Raw genomic sequence first — 19645 nt, 5'->3', positions numbered from 1 at the left:
TCCCCAACCTGTCACAATGTCCTGGTGGTCAAACAATCTCACGATCCGTCGAGCTGCTACGCTTGAGACGATCTCATTGCTCCATATCCATGGTCGACGTTGCCTTCGGATGTGTAAGTCCTGATCATTGGCTGTCATCTCTTTAACCGAAATTTATCTTGTTAAATTACATTGTTCTTTTTACGACAGTTGATTAATACATGTTTTAAAGTAATATTAAAATATACAAAAAATACTGAAAAGAGTAATTCCAAAGTCAAACTCCGGACCAGTACTGCATTAGCCTGCTATAATTAGAACTTGACCTCCATAAGAAACAATTACAAATCTGATAATTGTTTTTTTACCCTTCTATCTGGCAACAAAACTGACACCTTTTTACAAGGAGTCATGTTTGCATATACCGCAATACCTGCAGTCATAATACAAACAAAAGAACATAACTCTGATAATGTGCACTGTCCTTGAAGTTGATTGGTCCACACCCGAGACAGCTTTCCTTAGAGCCTAGTCTCACATGGGTTGGACCAGATGATGCCAAAAGGCGCACAACTCAAAGACAATGCACCATCAGAGTATGAGAGCTCGGGGCAAGCATCCACACTATGGGAACCTCATTTGCCAGTAAAAATATAATTGGTTTTTTACCCTTCAATCTGGCAAAAAAAGAAACCAATTATCATATTTTTACTGGCAAATGAGGTTCCCATAGTGTAATTACAAATCTATATGACTAGACATAATCGTTATTTATTTAAGACAAATTGCGGTAAAATATCCTCTTTTTTTTAAACACCTTCAAATATTCTTGCAGATTGAACAACTGAATGTAATGTTATAACGATTTCATTAGGGGCAGTGGCTTGATTCCTGCAGTTAATGAATCGTCCTTGCATGCATGTGTGAGACTTGGTGAGGGCTGTGTGCAAGGCTAATTCAATTACTGCACAATTATGACTGGAGTTGATTGTTCAACTTGAGAAGCGATATATTGTGAAATTTTAAAGATTGACGTCACAAATTAGGAATGATTCTTTGGTTTTTTCGGTAAAGTCACGTATAAAGATAAAATAATAAATTAAATTAAATAATAGCATACGACGTTTCGATTGCAACACAAGCAATCATCATCAGGTATAATGAAATAGCGACATAGAATCTAACCAGAAAACTATAGACAGACATATAAGCAGACAGATATCACCAAGATACATAGAGAGAGCAACCCAGGTACAGAGAGGGGTGATCGTCTCTGTGGGGTGGCCTTAAATAGACAGAAGGGAGCGGAGGCAGAGAGAGGGAGGGGGTAGGGAAAAAATGTACATGTCAATGAGTACGAAGGGAGGGGAGTAAGGTAAGCAGGCTTAGAGGGAGACAGAACACACTAAATTAAATAACCTAGCAAAGTATCGAAATGTTATGTAAAACGACACAGAGAGTCGGTCAACACACAATTAACGCATAGCCTGGTCGATTACGTATTTCAAAGATTGCTAAGTTAGAAATTTAAGTGTGAAAATTCCAAAGAAAGACAAAACATAAAAACAAGAGGAATGGAGACACACAGACAGAGCAGAACCTAATAACGATAAAAAACGAGTGTAGACAGAGAAAATTACACTAAATATACAGGCAGAGAGAGAGAACAAGTTTACCTTTTTTCTCTCTCTCTGGATTTTTTGTTCTCTCTCTCTGCCTGTATATTTTGTGTATTTTTTTCTGTCTACACTCGTTTTTTATCGTTCTTAGGTTCTGCTCTGTCTGTGTGTCTCCATTCCTCTTGTTTTTATGTTTTGTCTTTCTTTGGAATTTTCACACTTAAATTTCTAACTTAGCAATCTTTGAAATACGTAATCGACCAGGCTATGCGTTAATTGTGTGTTGACCGACTCTCTGTGTCGTTTTACATAACATTTCGATACTTTGCTAGGTTATTTAATTTAGTGTGTTCTGTCTCCCTCTAAGCCTGCTTACCTTACTCCCCTCCCTTCGTACTCATTGACATGTACATTTTTTCCCTACCCCCTCCCTCTCTCTGCCTCCGCTCCCTTCTGTCTATTTAAGGCCACCCCACAGAGACGATCACCCCTCTCTGTACCTGGGTTTCTCTCTCTATGTATCTTGGTGATATCTGTCTGCTTATATGTCTGTCTATAGTTTTCTGGTTAGATTCTATGTCGCTATTTCATTATACCTGATGATGATTGCTTGTGTTGCAATCGAAACGTCGTATGCTATTATTTAATTTAATTTATTATTTTATCTTTATACGTGACTTTACCGAAAAAAACCAAAGAATCATTCCTGCAGTCACGAAAGCTCCAAAATTAAAATTAGGAATGATTTGTTAATTGAAAATCCTATGTTGGTCTCTCCTGTTCAACAAACATGGCATGCACTTCACGCAACGGTTACATATGTAGTGGGTTCAATTTAGGCGCACACTTCTTGGGAGGCAACACTCATTTATTAGAACAGTATTATAACACTGTACATTACACATAGGGCGGTGACCACCGACCTACTCTAGCTAACACACACTTCTCTAACTCTCAGCTACTCTCGCGTGACCCAGCCAGGTGGGCTACTGGCAGGTCCGCTGACTGGAGGCCTTGACTCTTCTTGGCGCTTTCACGATGCATCTTCACTCTTGGCACGGGCAGCCTCGAACCTCGTGAGAAGGCTGCTTATATGGGCCTCGGCGTGCCCAGGCCCCACCCCGGCCACGAGAACCCTCTCGAAGCCCCCCCCCCCCCTGCTGTCCACGTGCCCCCCGAGGTGCCCCCCACTGGGATCTGGTCACGTGTCCAGCCGGAATCACAGAGAGTGCCACGACCTCGCACCACCCTCGTGGCCTCCCGAGTCCAGAACCGGCCCTGACGTCATTCCCGCCTCCAGTTGGGATGATGTCATGTGTATGTAGACCCACGGGTAGTGACGCTCCCCCGCATAGTGACGTCACACGTGTGCGTGTGTACACAGTAGTGATGCAACAATCAATACACATACAGAATATACTAGTAGTACATTTTATATAATTCTGTAAAACGTTGTCGCGGCCTTGACATTCAAAATAACATTCAGTGTCAATAATTGTGGACACTTATGCCATGAATATTGTATTCATGTGTTGTCAATAAAGCAACATGTAATCCGTCACACAATATCTGTTTGTAAGGACAATTGGAAACTGCATTTTTACTCATAAGCCATCCGAGCATCTTTGCTTTGCCCCCATTCAATGGTCTTAATGAGCATGAATTGACCACGTGCCCCATCACTCCGTCGGCTCCACAGCTTTAGAGGCTGCCTATCAAGAACCATTGCACAGTGGCACCAAAGTAATTTCAACAGCTTAAACCCAATGCCTAAATAACCATCGAATGCCTTAACAACCTTCAACATTCATATAGAACGTTTGTTGCTATTCATCACCCTCTTGGACTAACGGGGTCAAGAAGCCTTAGTTTAAGCAAGATATGTTTTATTGATTTATATGTGGTGACACAGAATCGAGTTCGGCTAATACATATGCTTTCATTCATGGCACTCCATGGTAATGCATATTGCGTTTGTATATAGAATTAGACGATTGCTCAGCAGTACGTATTGCCTTATTCCTCCGTTGGGTGGATTTGGTTCTCGCTACAAATCGAATTTTTACAAATGACTGTGTGTGCGTCGCAGCAGATGTCGCTGCTCTCACACCGCGATTCCACAGATGAGCTTCAGCTGAATTGCGGGGAAAGTTACCTTCCCATTTATGGTTATGAGTAAACCCGGGGCCTCTCATTTCAACAATTTGGTGATTCTGCATTGGCAGTGGTGCAAAAGCACAAGTAAGAAAAAGCTCAAAACATCTGTCAATAACACTACCTTGAAAGGAAAAAATATAGTGTTTACTAATGAATGTGTTATTCGTTTGTTATCTGACCCTCTCAATGTTTGCTTTAGACTTTGTGTTCTTCGTATTTATTGATTTGATGTGGCTTATGGCAGTCACATTTTCACCTTTTCTCGTGTGTAGATGCATTTAATGACTTTTAGGTCAAAGTTATGCATATGATGAACATGTACAAAAAGTTCAACACGTAGCTTTCGCGACCAATATCAAAGAGTGTGCAACGTATGACTGTTAAATATTGATAATACCATATAATCACTCTATACACAATACCTCGGACATGCATATGCTAGGCGTATGATTTACAATCACGGAGAAATCGATGGAGCTTCTCCATAAACAATAATAAGTGTCGTGTATGTCTGTTAAAAAAACACACGGCTAGGTTGTTCAGATTGCAGTTAGCACTGTATGTCAAGCAAAGGTCAACACTATTCTGTTGACAAAGTACAAGTCCACAAGTTGTCTCTACAAGTATCTGCCTTCATCGATGACCCCAACTATTCATATATTCCTTCAATCTGCAGGCGCCTTAGTCCAATGGCTCTCTTGAGCTCATCCATTCCTGTAGACACACAATAAATCATGACAGATATTGAAGTGTCACTCCTGTGTTCGTGTTTGTGCTTTCAGGTTGTACCTCATGTGGTTACAAAACCATGTTCGACGTTTCGTTCCACGTGCTAATTCAGTTCCCAAAGAAGCTCCCCAAGCACGTGAACAAAAAATAAATAATTTGATTGACCAGGTAAGGCCCACTGAGCTATATATTTATTTTTCCGAAGTGACACAGCCACAAATGAAAGTGGCTAATCACGTGGAAATGCATAGCAGCCAAATACTATAAACGCATGTTTCTAAATGTGGAAGGAAAAAGACGGAGGACCCGGAGAAAACCTACGCGACCACGGGGAGTGCGACACCGCAATCTCCAAATATACAGGCATCAGTGTTGGGACCGAACCCACGACCTCCTGCAAACCAGGCGAGGGAGATAACACCCGGAAAAAACCTAAGAATATGAATAAGATAACACCTCGCCACCATGACGACAACCATCAGGTGGCACACCTCGAAAACACATCGAAGAGCTAGACCTTGATGTACAGTGAGGGGGAGGTCCAAATTGTTGGAAAGTAAAGTGTAGAACACTGCACGGTAATTGCCCCAGACCCATTCTCCTCCACTGAAGAGGCATATTTGTTGTGTCTCAGATAAGCCATTCCCTATTGGTGGAATACGCTTTCTACGAGTGGTTTAGCTGTAAGATGTGTCCTGCAATACAGTCAAGCGAACACACGTTTCCTGTTGGAAGTGCATTCTAGGTACGAACTGTATTCAACTTTAGTTCTCCGTTGTGTGTCTGGGTTGTGTTTTACCTGTTTTATTGCCAGAAACGGTAAAAACCTCATTATTTTTTCATCCTTTTGCTGCTGGCAAAGAAGGTCCCGTAGATATAACTGCTCAACCCGAGTTATAAATCCTCTTGATACTTGCATTGTCTTTGTACTGGTCATCTTGTGGCATTCTCTGGTCTCACACTGGCGAGACGAGGCCATAAAAAGGCTGCCTCTGGTATAAGCCAATCAATTTTAAAGTAAAAGCATTTATTACCATGATCATTTTTGTTTGCATGTTTTTCCACAAGTACGTGTGGTTAATGCGGTCTTTATGCCTCACAAAAGGTACCTATTTGGTGTTTGATCATCTTAAAACCTGTTTTATTGCCAGAAATGGTAAAACCTATACTTATTTTTTCATAATTTTTCATAATTTTGATACTGGCAAAAAGTCCCATAGATAGGAATATCGAAATAGATAGAAAAAACATGACAAGGTGAGAAATGTAGATGAATGGAAATATGCAGTACAGAGAAGGGAAGAGAAAGGTGGAGAGAGACCGGACTCTATATATGATTAAACGTTTTCCTGGCTTGCTGGCATACACGGACGTACAGTCGTGTCCAAATGACATGCGAGTTGCTGTTTCAGATATTTAAAAAATACGTTCCTGTTTGTGAGAAAAAACAATCACATCAGAGCAGTGCCGGATTATCCTCGTAGCAAAAGTAGCAAATGCTACGGGCCGCGCACTTTCAAGGAACCCCGCGCTAAATGCTTTTAAGCTATCAATTCCAGTTCAGTGATTCTGCACTTGCTCTATTACTATAGTACTATACTTCCTTCAACTTTTATGAACGTCTGGGTGTTTAAGGTTAGCGATTTGTCGTATTATCTGGCTGTATGGAAAGTGTAAAAATACAATTACTCTACTATGCAAGTTAAACATTTATGTGTTAATTTTATTTTTTATGTAGGGCCCCTTTATAACATATGCTACAGGCCCTGCACTAGCTTAAGCCGGCGCTGCATCAGAGTATAGTACCTATATTTTAGAACAAACACACACCACTACAGTAAGACGTTAAGTGCCAACCATAAGCAGCTTTGAGGTCAATTCCATGAGCATCATTTACCTCAACTTTTCAAAAAATATTCTGCAGTAACACGCATGCTAAGAGGATTACACCAGAGTTGTCATCACATTTGAGTACTTTTACCAAGTCGGATTTGCAATGCTCAATTGTAATGTTTTAGGGTCAGTGGAAATGCAATCATAGGCAGTTGATCAGTACCATTTTCTGGGGATGGTGATACTTCTTTAAATGTGATTACACCTTTTGGCGGCAACACTGGAATCCAGTTATCATCTGTAAAATAAAAAAAACACACACAACACTATGCTAATGCTCTGAGTATATTTCCATCACTCCAGAAAATATTCACCGAGTTCCAAGACGCTTTCAGGAGTGTCTTGTTCACAGATGTTTAGCCACTTATGTGTCGTGCTGCACACTCTACCAGGTTCCAGTAGAATTCAATTTGCTCATTACGCTATGAGAGTTGTCCTCGTTACTTGGAGAAAGCTACAAATGTCTTGCTAGCAATGCATTATAGGTACAAATGGTATCTGCATTTAGCTCTCCAATGTGCGTAAGGGTCATACCGCGTGTTGTTTGGCACGATGGCCGCTATTTCGCTGCACATGCTGGAAGATTATTGAGGAACGTTGGACATCACGTCCAACATTAACGACCCTTAAACACATCAGAGAGTTATAGAGCACAATCACGAAAGCCGACACAACTGTATATGTCTTTGCGTAACTCTCCCAGGTATACTTGTATGACTGGCACTCGTGTCAAAATGAAACAAATACACTCATGCTTATGGAAAACATAATCAAATTGGAGTAGAGTACAATATTTTATTTTTTTAAATGCATAAGACTAAAGCAAGACGTAACGTTCCCACAACCAGTAGCTTCAAGGTCAAATTCAATGATTAAGTTTTAATTCAACTTTTCAAAAACATTCTGCAGTAACACCCATGCTAAGAGGATTACACCACAGTTATAATCGCATTTGAGTACTTTTACCAAGTCGTTTTTGCAATGCTCAATTATCATTTTGGGGGGGGGTGAGTGGAAATGCAATCATCGGCATCTGATCAGTACCATTTTCTGGGGTTGGTGATGGTGATAATGCTGTCATTGTGGGTACATCTTGTGGTGGCAACCCAGGTGCCCATTGATCAGCTGTAAAATAAAAACACACACACAACACTCTGTTACGTTAATGCTGTAGATATACGGACATTATGCCCAACATTAAGAGGTACACTCAGAATACACATTGGAGAACTATGCAGCTTAATCACGAAAGCCAAGGCAGTTGTATATACAGATTTGCAGAACTCTCCCAGGGAGACCTGAATGACTGGCATTGGTGTTCACTAAAATAAAATACACTCGCGCTTATGGTAAGCATAACCCAATTAGACTCGAGAATAATATTTAATGACAAATATACACGACACTTCAGCGAGACGTGAAGGGCTAACGATAAGTAGCGTCGAGGTCATTTACATGAGCATGATTTGCGTCGACTTTTTGTGAGAAAATAATCAGTAACACTCATGCTAAAAGGATTGGACCAGAGTCGTTCTGACACTTGAGTATTTTTACTAGGTTTATTGTGAGTGGAAATTCAATCATAGGCAGCTAATGAGTACCATTTTCTGAGGACGGTGATGGTGTTGGTGCTGTCTTTGTGGAGAATCTTTTTGAAGGCATAAGTGCTTTCCTGTGATTAACTGTAAGATAATAAGACACTTTAACACGTAGGCTTTCGCGACCAATATCATCCGCAATAGATGCTTTTTTTTGTTTAGATCGCGTAAATTATAAATGTGTCGTCAAACCCACCACCACTCGACACAGCCAATTAGTAAGGTTTGTCACGAAAACAGAACGTGGCCAATTCGTCACTAGTGCAGCACACCGGTGTGTTGGAGAGCAAAGCCACAACATTTACAATCTGAGTACGACGTTTCGCCAATAATTACAACCAGCTTCATCAGGCGACAGCCAGATTTGTGGAGAAATTCTCATGTTTCCTTCCTTAAATAGAGGGGTAGATGTGATGACATCATTTGTGTGCTCTTCTTGCAAGAAGTATGGATATCCATTGTCGTTTGGGTTAGTTAGACACGTAACACTGTGTTATGTAAATGCTGTTGATCCTGCATAATGCATGGGCATAATATGACTTTGAAAACCCCCCCGCCCACCTCCTACGCATTTTCCATGTATATGCTAAATTCCTCTTCATATGCACATTCTTTTGTTAAGGCGCTCTTTCTTCCACCTCCAACGCAGCTTATATAGACAATGCCAAGCTAGGAGCTTATATATAAGCTCCTAGCTTGGCATTGTCTCATTCTTCACCTGAGGACGGCTGCTTGCGTTGTGGCCGAAACGTCGTGAGAATTGTTTTATTATGTTTTATTTTTATTATTTTATTACTTCCCTTCTACGTGACTTTACCGAAAGAACCAAGAAGAAAAATATGTAAATGCTGTTACAATACGTCCATTACCCAGGAACAGATGCATCGAGTGCCAAGACACTTTCATGAGTTGTGCCTTTACTCACACATGTTTAGCCACTTGTGCGTCGCGCTGCACGCTGTAATACGTTTCAGTAGAATTTAATTTGATCATTGCGCTGTAAGCGTTGTCCTGCCACTCGGAGAAGCCTACAAACTTCTTGCTAGCGATGCGTATTAGGTACAAACTGTATCCGTATTTAGATCTCCGATGTGTGTACGGGTCGTTGTTCGGCAAAACGTGCGACATTTCGCTCCACGTGCTGGGAGATTATTGAGGAACGTCGGACATTGTGTCCCACAATAAGCGGTAACAATCCGAAAACACATCAGAGAGCCGTACAGCGCAATAATGAAAGCCGACGTAGTTGTATTCATCTTTACGTAACTCTCACAGGTATCCGTGTATGACTGGCGCTGGTGACATATTAAAATATATTTAAGATGCTTGCGCTTTTGGAAAACATAACCAAATTCGAGTACAGTCCAATATTTCAGAACGAATACAGAATACTACAGCAAAACGTATAAAAGTGCCAATAAATCAGAACATTCGAGATTATTTCGATGGGCATCATTTATCTCGACTTTTGAAGAAGAATAAGAAGAAAAAAACACTGTAGTAACACCCATACTAAAATATGTTATTACACCAGAGTTGTTATCACATTTGAGTTCTTTTACAAGGTCCGTTGTGCAATACTCAATTATTATTTTGGGGTCAGTGGAAATGCAATCATAGATTGCTAATCAGTACCATTTTCTGAGGATGGTGATGGTGGTGCGATAATTGTGGATACTCTTTGTGGTGGCAAAGCTGGTTTCAGCTTATTAGCTGCAAAGTACAAACACACACAACACTCTATTATGTGAATGCTGTAAGTATACTTTCATTACTCAGGAAAAGATTCACAAAGTGCCAAGACGCTTTCAGGAATGTGTCTTGCTCACAGATGTTTGCCACTTGTGTGCCGTGCTGCAAGCTGTACTAAGCGTTGTCCCGCCACTCTGAGAAACCTACAGACGTCTTGCTAACAATGCCCTCATGGTACAAAATGTGTCCATATTTACCTCTCCGATGTGACGGGTCTTACCGCCTGTTGTTATGGGGAGTAGTAGTATAGCGGTTAGCGCGCTGCGCTACGAACCCAGTAGCCTGAATTCAATTCCCATTCACGGCCAATACCAGTGATGATTATCTGAATCGGTCCTGGGTATCCCCTAGGTCCACTCAGCCTCAAATGAGTACCTGGTGCGGTATGTAAAAACATCACCACTGGGGAGACAAAGGCGGTCGGGCGTGGTGTTGGCCACCCACACCCTCGTGTACAATGCCAGCCTTCATAGGTGCTCGCTAACAGCACTTGCCCCAACAGTCTGTTAAGGCTATACGGGGGGATCTTTGTCTTTGATCGACATAACATCCGACGTTTCAATGCACGTGCTTGGAGATTATTGAGGAACGTCGGACATTATGTCCCACAATAAGTGGTACAATCGAAAACACATCAGAGAGCCGTACAGCGCAATAGCGAAAGCCGAAGCAGTTGTATTAATCTTCATGTAACTCTCACAGGTATTCGTGTATGACTGGCGTTGGTGACACATTAAAATATATTTAAGATGCTTGCGCTTTTGGAAAACATAATCAAATTCGAGTACAGTCCAATATTTCAGAACGAATATAGAATACTACAGCAAGACGTATAAAAGTGCCAATAAATCAGAACATTCGAGATTATTTCGATGGGCATCATTTATCTCGACTTTTGAAGAAGAAAAAGAATAAGAAAAAAACACTGTAGTAACACCCATACTAAAATATGTTATTACACCAGAGTTGTTATCACATTTGAATACTTTTACATGGCCCGTTGTGAAATTATTTTTGGGGTCAGTGGAAATGCAATCATAGATTGCTAATCAGTACCATTTTCTGAGGATGGTGATGGTGGTGCGATAATTGTGGATACTCTTTGTGGTGGCAAAGCTGGTTTCAGCTTATTAGCTGCAAAGTACAAACACACACAACACTCTATTATGTGAATGCTGTAAGTATACTTTCATTACTCAGGAAAAGATTCACAAAGTGCCAAGACGCTTTCAGGAATGTGTCTTGCTCACAGATGTTTGCCACTTGTGTGCCGTGCTGCAAGCTGTACTAAGCGTTGTCCCGCCACTCTGAGAAACCTACAGACGTCTTGCTAACAATGCCCTCATGGTACAAAATGTGTCCATATTTACCTCTCCGATGTGACGGGTCTTACCGCCTGTTGTTATGGGGAGTAGTAGTATAGCGGTTAGCGCGCTGCGCTACGAACCCACTAGCCTGAATTCAATTCCCATTCACGGCCAATACCAGTGATGATTATCTGAATCGGTCCTGGGTATCCCCTAGGTCCACTCAGCCTCAAATGAGTACCTGGTGCGGTGTGTAAAAACATCACCACTGGGGAGACAAAGGCGGTCGGGCGTGGTGTTGGCCACCCACACCCTCGTGTACAATGCCAGCCTTCATAGGTGCTCGCTAACAGCACTTGCCCCAACAGTCTGTTAAGGCTATACGGGGGGATCTTTGTCTTTGTTCGACATAACATCCGACGTTTCAATGCACGTGCTTGGAGATTATTGAGGAACGTCGGACATTATGTCCCACAATAAGCGGTACAATCCGAAAACACATCAGAGAGCCGTACAGCGCAATAGCGAAAGCCGAAGCAGTTGTATTCATCTTTATGTAACTCTCACAGGTATCCGTGAATGACTGGCGTTGGTGACACATTAAAATATATTTAAGATGCTTGCGCTTTTGGAAAACATAACCAAATTCGAGTACAGTCCAATATTTCAGAACGAATACAGAATATTACAGCAAGACGTATAAAAGTGCCAATAAATCAGAACATTCGAGATTATTTCGATGGGCATCATTTACCTCGACTTTTGAAGAAGAATAAGAAGAAAAAAACACTGTAGTAACACCCATACTAAAATATGTTATTACACCAGAGTTGTTATCACATTTGAATACTTTTACATGGCCCGTTGTGAAATTATTTTTTGGGGTCAGTGGAAATGCAATCATAGATTGCTAATCAGTACCATTTTCTGAGGATGGTGATGGTGGTGCGATAATTGTGGATACTCTTTGTGGTGGCAAAGCTGGTTTCGGCTTATTAGCTGCAAAGTACAAACACACACAACACTCTATTATGTGAATGCTGTAAAGTATACTTTCATTACTCAGGAAAAGATTCACAAAGTGCCAAGACGCTTTCAGGAATGTGTCTTGCTCACAGATGTTTGCCACTTGTGTGCCGTGCTGCAAGCTGTACTAAGCGTTGTCCCGCCACTCTGAGAAACCTACAGACGTCTTGCTAACAATGCCCTCATGGTACAAAATGTGTCCATATTTACCTCTCTGATGTGACGGGTCTTACCGCCTGTTGTTATGGGGAGTAGTAGTGTAGCGGTTAGCGCGCTGCGCTACGAACCCGGTAGCCCGAATTCAATTCCCGTTCACGGCCAATACCAGTGATGATTATCTGAATCGGTCCTGGGTATCCCCTAGGTCCACTCAGCCTCAAATGAGTGCCTGGTGCGGTGTGTAAAAACATCACCACTGGGGAGACAAAGGCGGTCGGGCGTGGTGTTGGCCACCCACACCCTCGTGTACAATGCCGGCCTTCATAGGTGCTCGCTAACAGCACTTGCCCCAACAGTCTGTTAAGGCTATACGGGGGGATCTTTGTCTTTGTTCGACATAATATCCGACGTTTTACTGCACGTGCTTGGAGATTATTGAGGAACGTCGGACATCATGCTCAACATTAAGCGGTACACCCAGAAAACACATCAGAGAGCCGTGTAGCGCAATAGCGATAGCCAACGCGGTTGTATTCATCTTTGTGTAACTCTCACAGGTATCCGTGTATGACTGGCGTTGGTGACACATTCAAAATATATATGTGCTTGCGCTTATGGAAAACATAACCAAATTGGAGTACAGTACAATTTTTGAAAACGAACACAGAACACTGTAGCAAGACATAAAGTGGCAACCAATCAGAAGCTTCGAGGTCATTTCCATGCGCATCGTTGACCTCAACTTTTGAAGAAAAAAAAACCACTCCAGGAAACACCCATACTAAAAGAATTGATTACACCAGAGTCGTTATCACATTTAAATACTTTTACAAGGGCCATTGTGCAATGCTAAATTATTTTTTTGGGGTCAGTGGAAATACAAGCATAGACCGCTAATTAGTACCATTTTCTGAGGATGAGGATGGTGATGGTGATGCTCTATCTGTTGATACAATTTTCGGTGGTAAAACTGGTTTCAGCTTATTAGCTGTAAAAAAAACACAAACACAAAACACCGTATCACATGAATGTTGTTAGTATACTTTCATTGCTCACGAAAATATTAACCGAGCACCAGGACACTTTCAGGAGTGTGCCCCTGATCGCAGATGATTCGCCACTTCCATGTGTGTCGATGCACTTCACTCGATACAAAGTTGCAATGGAATTCACTTTCACGGTGGCGCTGTGGAGGTTGTCCTGCCACCGACGGGGGGCGGGGGGGGGGGGTCATCGCTCAGGACCATAGGACGGGGACGAAAATATATATACGTATTTTTAAAGTGAGGGCCGAACTGTACGATTTTTCATGGATGAAATCACATTTTTAAACTCTTTGGCTCTTTCGGTAACGTCACGTAGATATCTACGTGACTTTACCGAAAGATCCAAATAGTATGAATTCCTGCAGTCACGAAAGCTTTAAGTCAAGATTTAACATTTTTTTTATGAATTCTTCAAAAGAAGAAGTGAGGTGAGCATCCAAAATTCAAGGGGGACGCAAGCTTGCTTCAAGGTCTGGGCCAGGAATCGGAAAACCTGCAGCTCTGGATCTGCACGCGGCTATTTAATGACTGCTTTGTGACCTTATTGAGTTTTTTTTATTATTTCATTGCAAGCTGGTAAGTATATTTGACGGGGCCAATCCCAGTTAATCATAGCCACCCACTGCTGCCTATGCTCAGCAGTTATGTTGGAAACAGAAGGGCACTGAGGAAGAAAGCTTGACGTTTAGGGTGCTGCACAAAACCACTTTTCTTAAATTGCCAGTGTTCTGTATTTATAACATAATTGGTATCATTTGTAATGCGAGTTGTACAATGTAGCACACGTAAAACACACCGGTTGATTATCAGACACCGGTGCAGCATTGGTGCAGCCATGAGTGTACTGCACTACAAATCTACCAGCTTGAGTTTCATTCATAACCCCAGCTACTACAATCAGTGCCGAGTGATATCTAAATATGCCTCGGACCCTCTTCGGCGTGGTGAAGTAAGGACCTTCATAACTTGCATGTCGTGGGTGAGGGGTGGTCCTTCATCCAGCAATGGATTGAGAGTCTGAAATTATAACTTAGTGGGGTTTCTTTTTAATCATGGACATCGGCCAAAGAAGAATGTGTTTAATCACTATGTACTTGTCTTCTGTGAAATACGGTTCAAAAACACGATCGTTGATAATATATATATAGTATTAAAAAAACTGAAGCAAGCATGGCGAGATAAATGCTTGGATTAAAATTAAGAGAGAGAAAGATGATTTCATGGATGAGAGAACGTGTGCATGTTAATGACGCCATTGAAGCTTTTAATAAAATACATTGGGCATGGGCAGGACAAGTCACTAAGAAGGGGGTGATGGCCAAGGAATGAAATGCAACCGAGAGGAGAGACACCGACAAGATGGAGGGATGAAATCAGTTCGTGTGTAGGGACCACGTGAATTGTGACATTGGATCGTGAGAGGTGTCAGCCATTTTGGGGAGGCCTTCAATCAGCAGAGCCTGGCTGTGGATGTATGTTAGTATGTTGAACCTCTCTCGCACTGTACATAGCCAACCGTGATAATTGGAGGTGCGGGGGAATGACAACAAACTAAACACGACAATCAGTTCTAAAGAAATGAGTTTTCAATTTAGAATTGGATGATAGATGGTTGGCTAAAGTCTGAACATTGACTCAAAAGTAATTACCCTTCCATGTTAATAATCATAAATAAATGATTGTGTTTTGTATTTATGTCATGCGAGAAATAAAAGCCATTTATTTCTTCAATTTAGTAAAATGTTTTCATTACAATGTGAATAATGAAGCTATTGATTGAAAAGTCTCCTTTTGCTTATTTCATTACTGCACAAAGGTCGTTGGTACTCACCAACAAGTGAGAGCTTTTAAATATTTATACTTAACAAAATAAATGGCCTTCAGGAGCATAATACGAATGCTAAATAGGTGCTCTTCCAAGATGTCTGAACATCGTAAAAGAGGAAACCAAATCACCTCTTCAAGGGTTCTCTTCAGAGCTCCTTCCGGAGGAAGCCGTTCAGCCAGTAGTGATGGTAAGCAAGCAATTGCAGGGGCTGCACCATTATTTTAAATAATTCGTTTGTATTTGTTTATATACATGTACCACATAATAATAGCAGTTTCATGTGTTAAGTTCCCAATGAAAATGTCCAATATGCTGTGCAAACACACTTGGGTTTTATAAACCTCTGTATGGAGACAGCTGCTGCGGGTGTAATAACCTTGCCAATGCGCGTCGTCTGCTTCACAGCGGACTTAAAGATCACCTCATTCACAAAAGTAGGCCATTGAATGCCGACGTCAGCGTGCAGTGTTTTTTTAAAATCGAAGATTCGAAAATGATCAGCAAATGACTCAATTGGGAAGATACACATAGCAGGCCAGATGGCTGAGTCACCTAATGCTCACAAGGGCAGCTGCCACTCGGAGGGTGCCTTTGATAATGTATGAGGCGTGATGCAACGTGCTCGGAGGGCAATATATACGTATAAAAAATATTTCATTACTTCCATATCTTGCTCTGTGATTATCTATCTCTGTCTCTGAGGCACACTTTTGCCTCATCTGCAAAGGGCTTGAATTACACAGCGTATGGATGTATAGCGTATGGATGTGTTTCATTTTCAGATTGTAAAAAAAAAATCTCCACAAAATCGGGCCTAGATACTATATTTTGGGTGGAATTATTTTTAATTTAATTTCGATCGGCCTAAAAATATGGCATCGCAGGAAATACCATCACAAACAACGAGTTACTTGCGTGTTTTCCAGTCAATATGGCATGGCATTGGGCGACGTCACGTGTGTTCGCGCGCAGACAATTTAAATAATTATTCGACGTGAATGATCCAAAACTATTTTTTTTAATCCAAAATCGGTCCTTGAAAATCTGAAATAGAAATCTGGCCTAGATACTACATCTCTAGTAAAGAGTAATTGTAAAACTGACTGAGGAACTCGCAAGCAGCAAGGCTTTTGTGGAATAAATAAATATGTTGACAATATCTGTGTCAAATCCAAGAAGAGTGCACTAAACCAAAATAATAATTGTCTTCATTTTATAAAGCGCCTTTCATATCAAAATATCTAAAGTGATGTACATTAAAAAAACGCTCACACATATCTATAAAAGCCAATTCAACTAGAGGAATGGTCGATACACGAAACTATGTTTTCAAGCTGGATATAAAAGTGCTAAGTCACAATTGCTGTTATAGGCGGTAGCAGTTGTAATTATATTTCAATCATGGTTGCTCAGCACAGGCCAGCAACAAACAGCACTCATACAGGTGTGATCGATGAGTTAAGACGTTTCTAGAATCGAGCAAGGTTGTAAAAGGGATGGAATTCCAACGTTGAGCAGTACGATGAAAGAAACAGAAAAAGCAATATGGTTCTTGAACACAGTATGGGCGAGATGTATGTATGTTCAATTTCTCTCCCAGCGTACGTAGCAAACCGTGCTAATTTGAGGTGCGGGAGAAGGACAATGAACTAAACACAAAACGCAGTTATAAGGAAATCAGTTTTCAATCTACGTGTAAAAGTGCATTACTCCAATTGCTTCCTAATATCGGAAGTAAAAGCGTTCCAGACGGCCGCAGAAGCGCATTTCAAAGCTCGCGATGCAGTGACCATCTCTGTGAAAGTATGCTGAATCAAGTCCTCAACATGGGTGCAGGAACCAAGGAGTGTAAGTCCATGGGAACAGTAGCAACAGTAGTAACGATACAAGAGTACACTTAGTGTTGAAATTAACAACAATAGTCGTAAACTGTCTGCCTCCCCCACCAGAGCTTTTCAATGCATATGTAATGTGAGGTTATATCCGGGTCGTTGACAGATTACAACTCGTCACGATGATTGGCTCTGCCGGTCCTGGTCCATAGCCAATGGGGGGAAGCCGAGGGGCGTGGCCCTGACGTAATGGAAATGTGACAGCTGTTTGTAGAGGATTGGTTCTGCTGGCTTTAGCCACAGCCAATGGGGGGACGAGTCAGGGGCATGGTCCCGGGAGCCTACGGTGGAGTCTGGAAGATTCCATAGAGGCTAACCAGGATTGGTGGAAATGTGCCACGTGACCCGGGTATTGAATAGGGGTGGAGACGAACAACACGTGGTCAGAACTGGAACGAACGGAGAAGGAGGCCACGCGAGAGCGGGGGTCCAAGTTGCCACGTGGCTGCGCGCGTCTCTCTCTCTCTATCCCTCTCACGCTGCCTGTCAGCAGCGTGAAGGAAGTGCTGTAATGAAAAGCGAATAAAGACCGGATTCCAGAAGTCGCCTCAACGACCTTTATTACACATATGAACCCCTTTGAATGTCCACATCTACGTACAAATCTGCATAATTGAACATGTCTGACCACAATGTGCTATGCGTTTGTTCAGGGTGTTTTTGTATTTTGGCTTTTCCTGGGCAGCGACTCTCAGCATTATTGAAGCCAAATCCACGCGCAAAGCTTTTGCAGGCACCGATGTACCTGACAGTTGCTGTCCCGTAGAATTCGGTTCGCTCTCTGCGCCTACAAACAGCTCCATGTATAAATCAGTTTCCAGCGCGTCTTCGTAAAGCACATCCTCTGCAAAGGTTATAAATACATGGTATCGTTCGCGATGTAACCACCTTTGGTTGTGTGCGCGCGCGTGTGTTTTGTGTGATAAACGCACGCGAGTGTGCACGTGAGTCAGTAAACGCGAGTAGGTGCGCGATGCGTCGAGATGCGCGCGTCACTGGTTTGTTGGACGTATGGCGTCAGCATTCCGTTGGTGGCTTTGACGAAATAGTCTACGACTCCATGCAGTGACATCACCTCCACCTAAGCGTGGTGCAACACGGGGGGAGGGGTCGCAGGGGGAAGACATTAGGGGCCGTCCATAAATTACATCACGCGATTTTGGACGATTTTTGACCCCCCCCCCCCTCGTCACACGCCGTCACAAAAAGTCAGACCCCCCCCCTCAAATATGACGTCACAAAGCTCTGCCCCCCCCCCCCCAAAATAAAACATGCTTCAAATCGCTTTAAAACTATTGTCATTGTAGTGCGTATTCAATGTGGCACTGCACTCTGATGTTGTAGGAGAAAACATTAATAAAAAAGTATATTTAATTAAATATGTATTTAAAGTTGCGCATTTGGACGTCAGATTTCTCAAACCCCCCCCACCCTTCGTCACACATCGTCACAAATGTCTGACCCCCCCCCCACCCCCTAGGTGCGTGACGTCATTTATGGACGGCCCCTTACCCAGGTCGACCCTTGCATGCATTGGGTGCGATTGTGCGTGTGCCATTTAAAAAAGTGCACAAGCTCCCAGTGGCTTTCTAATAGTGGGAGGGTGTAAACATGCGTGGCTGATGACGGCGGCGATTGAATGACGGATACTTTATTGTTGTTACTATTGTTACATTTGCAATTGGTTAACCGGGAAACCCACACGAAGTCTCAAGACCCCTTTTTTTCAGGAGTGCCCTGCCAAGTCCCCACCGGAGGTGGTGCTTTCGCTAAAGTAGGATACGACAGTACTGTCCTGTATGTACATTTCCTGTTCAGGAATATGCGCTAATGTTAAAAAAACTAACACTTTTGAAAAGTTTTAAACATTATTGTGACTATAATTATGCCATTTCTATGCTGTAATCACGTAGCCAAGCGATTAGCTAGGTAGGCTACGTACGGTGCGAAAGAAGTTCAACATACATACACGCAAGTTCAATGTCAATCATATTTAACCCAATGTGACACCACGTGGGGAGAGCAGTTGATGCAATGGTTCGCCCACTGCACTATGAACACAATGATGTGAGTTTGATTCCTGACCATGACTACCACGAGCGTAGGTGAGCCAAATTTGAACCCGTCCTGGGCCCTCCCCCCCTATCGACGACTCTTACGGTGAATTATTCTCAAACAACAACGGCCCTCTGGAAGCCTTCATCCAGCAGTCGTTTCGCGACTGATGGGGCCGAACGAATTTCAGCCGTGGTTCTCTTACTAGAGGCGGCATTATTGCGTCGTTAAGTCTCAATTTATCTTCTAGATTGTTTTTTTTTTACCGCTGCATCTATTCTAACTGGTTTTTTTTGTCTCCCCGCCTCCTCCGCCCTTCACACCGACTTGTGTTGTGTGCGGCATCGCCCGGGCCCGTTCTCATAACGCATCCTGACCGCTCATGGTCTTCTTTTCGTTGCCTTGGTCTAATACGGTTGTTTTCACTCGAAACCCATTTCTTATATCGCTTTTGTTTAAGCCTGTGCAGGCGAGCTACTCAGAGTCCTTCTAATCGCAGTCACCAATATCTTTATTTTATTGAGTTTCCTTGATGTCAAGAATTCTGTGCCATATTACAGAACTAGAGCTACCATGGACTCGTAAAGTATATTTATATATTGATG

General features: G+C 42.3%; 1 protein-coding gene across 1 annotated transcript in view; it reads right to left on the bottom strand.

The window, feature by feature from the left end:
• Window positions 1-3015: 3015 nt before the first annotated feature.
• The window catches only part of LOC133346573 (signal-transducing adaptor protein 2-like), a 33495-nt gene continuing 16865 nt past the window's right edge, over window positions 3016-19645 (bottom strand). Inside the window, exons 8-17 of the mRNA XM_061558233.1 lie at window positions 17982-18066; window positions 17731-17829; window positions 13124-13207; window positions 11956-12033; window positions 10784-10861; window positions 9611-9688; window positions 7979-8059; window positions 7422-7502; window positions 6541-6615; window positions 3016-4469 (exon numbers count right to left, since the gene is read on the bottom strand). Of these exons, the coding sequence (XP_061414217.1) occupies window positions 4405-4469; window positions 6541-6615; window positions 7422-7502; window positions 7979-8059; window positions 9611-9688; window positions 10784-10861; window positions 11956-12033; window positions 13124-13207; window positions 17731-17829; window positions 17982-18066 (804 nt within the window). The 3' untranslated portion in view covers window positions 3016-4404. The remainder of the gene's footprint in view (window positions 4470-6540; window positions 6616-7421; window positions 7503-7978; window positions 8060-9610; window positions 9689-10783; window positions 10862-11955; window positions 12034-13123; window positions 13208-17730; window positions 17830-17981; window positions 18067-19645) is intronic.

The sequence above is a fragment of the Lethenteron reissneri genome, chromosome 24, assembly GCF_015708825.2.
Source record: "Lethenteron reissneri isolate LAM-NWPU_2019-01 chromosome 24, ASM1570882v1, whole genome shotgun sequence".
NCBI lineage: Eukaryota > Metazoa > Chordata > Hyperoartia > Petromyzontiformes > Petromyzontidae > Lethenteron > Lethenteron reissneri.
This window is presented reverse-complemented; position numbering and strand designations above follow the sequence as displayed.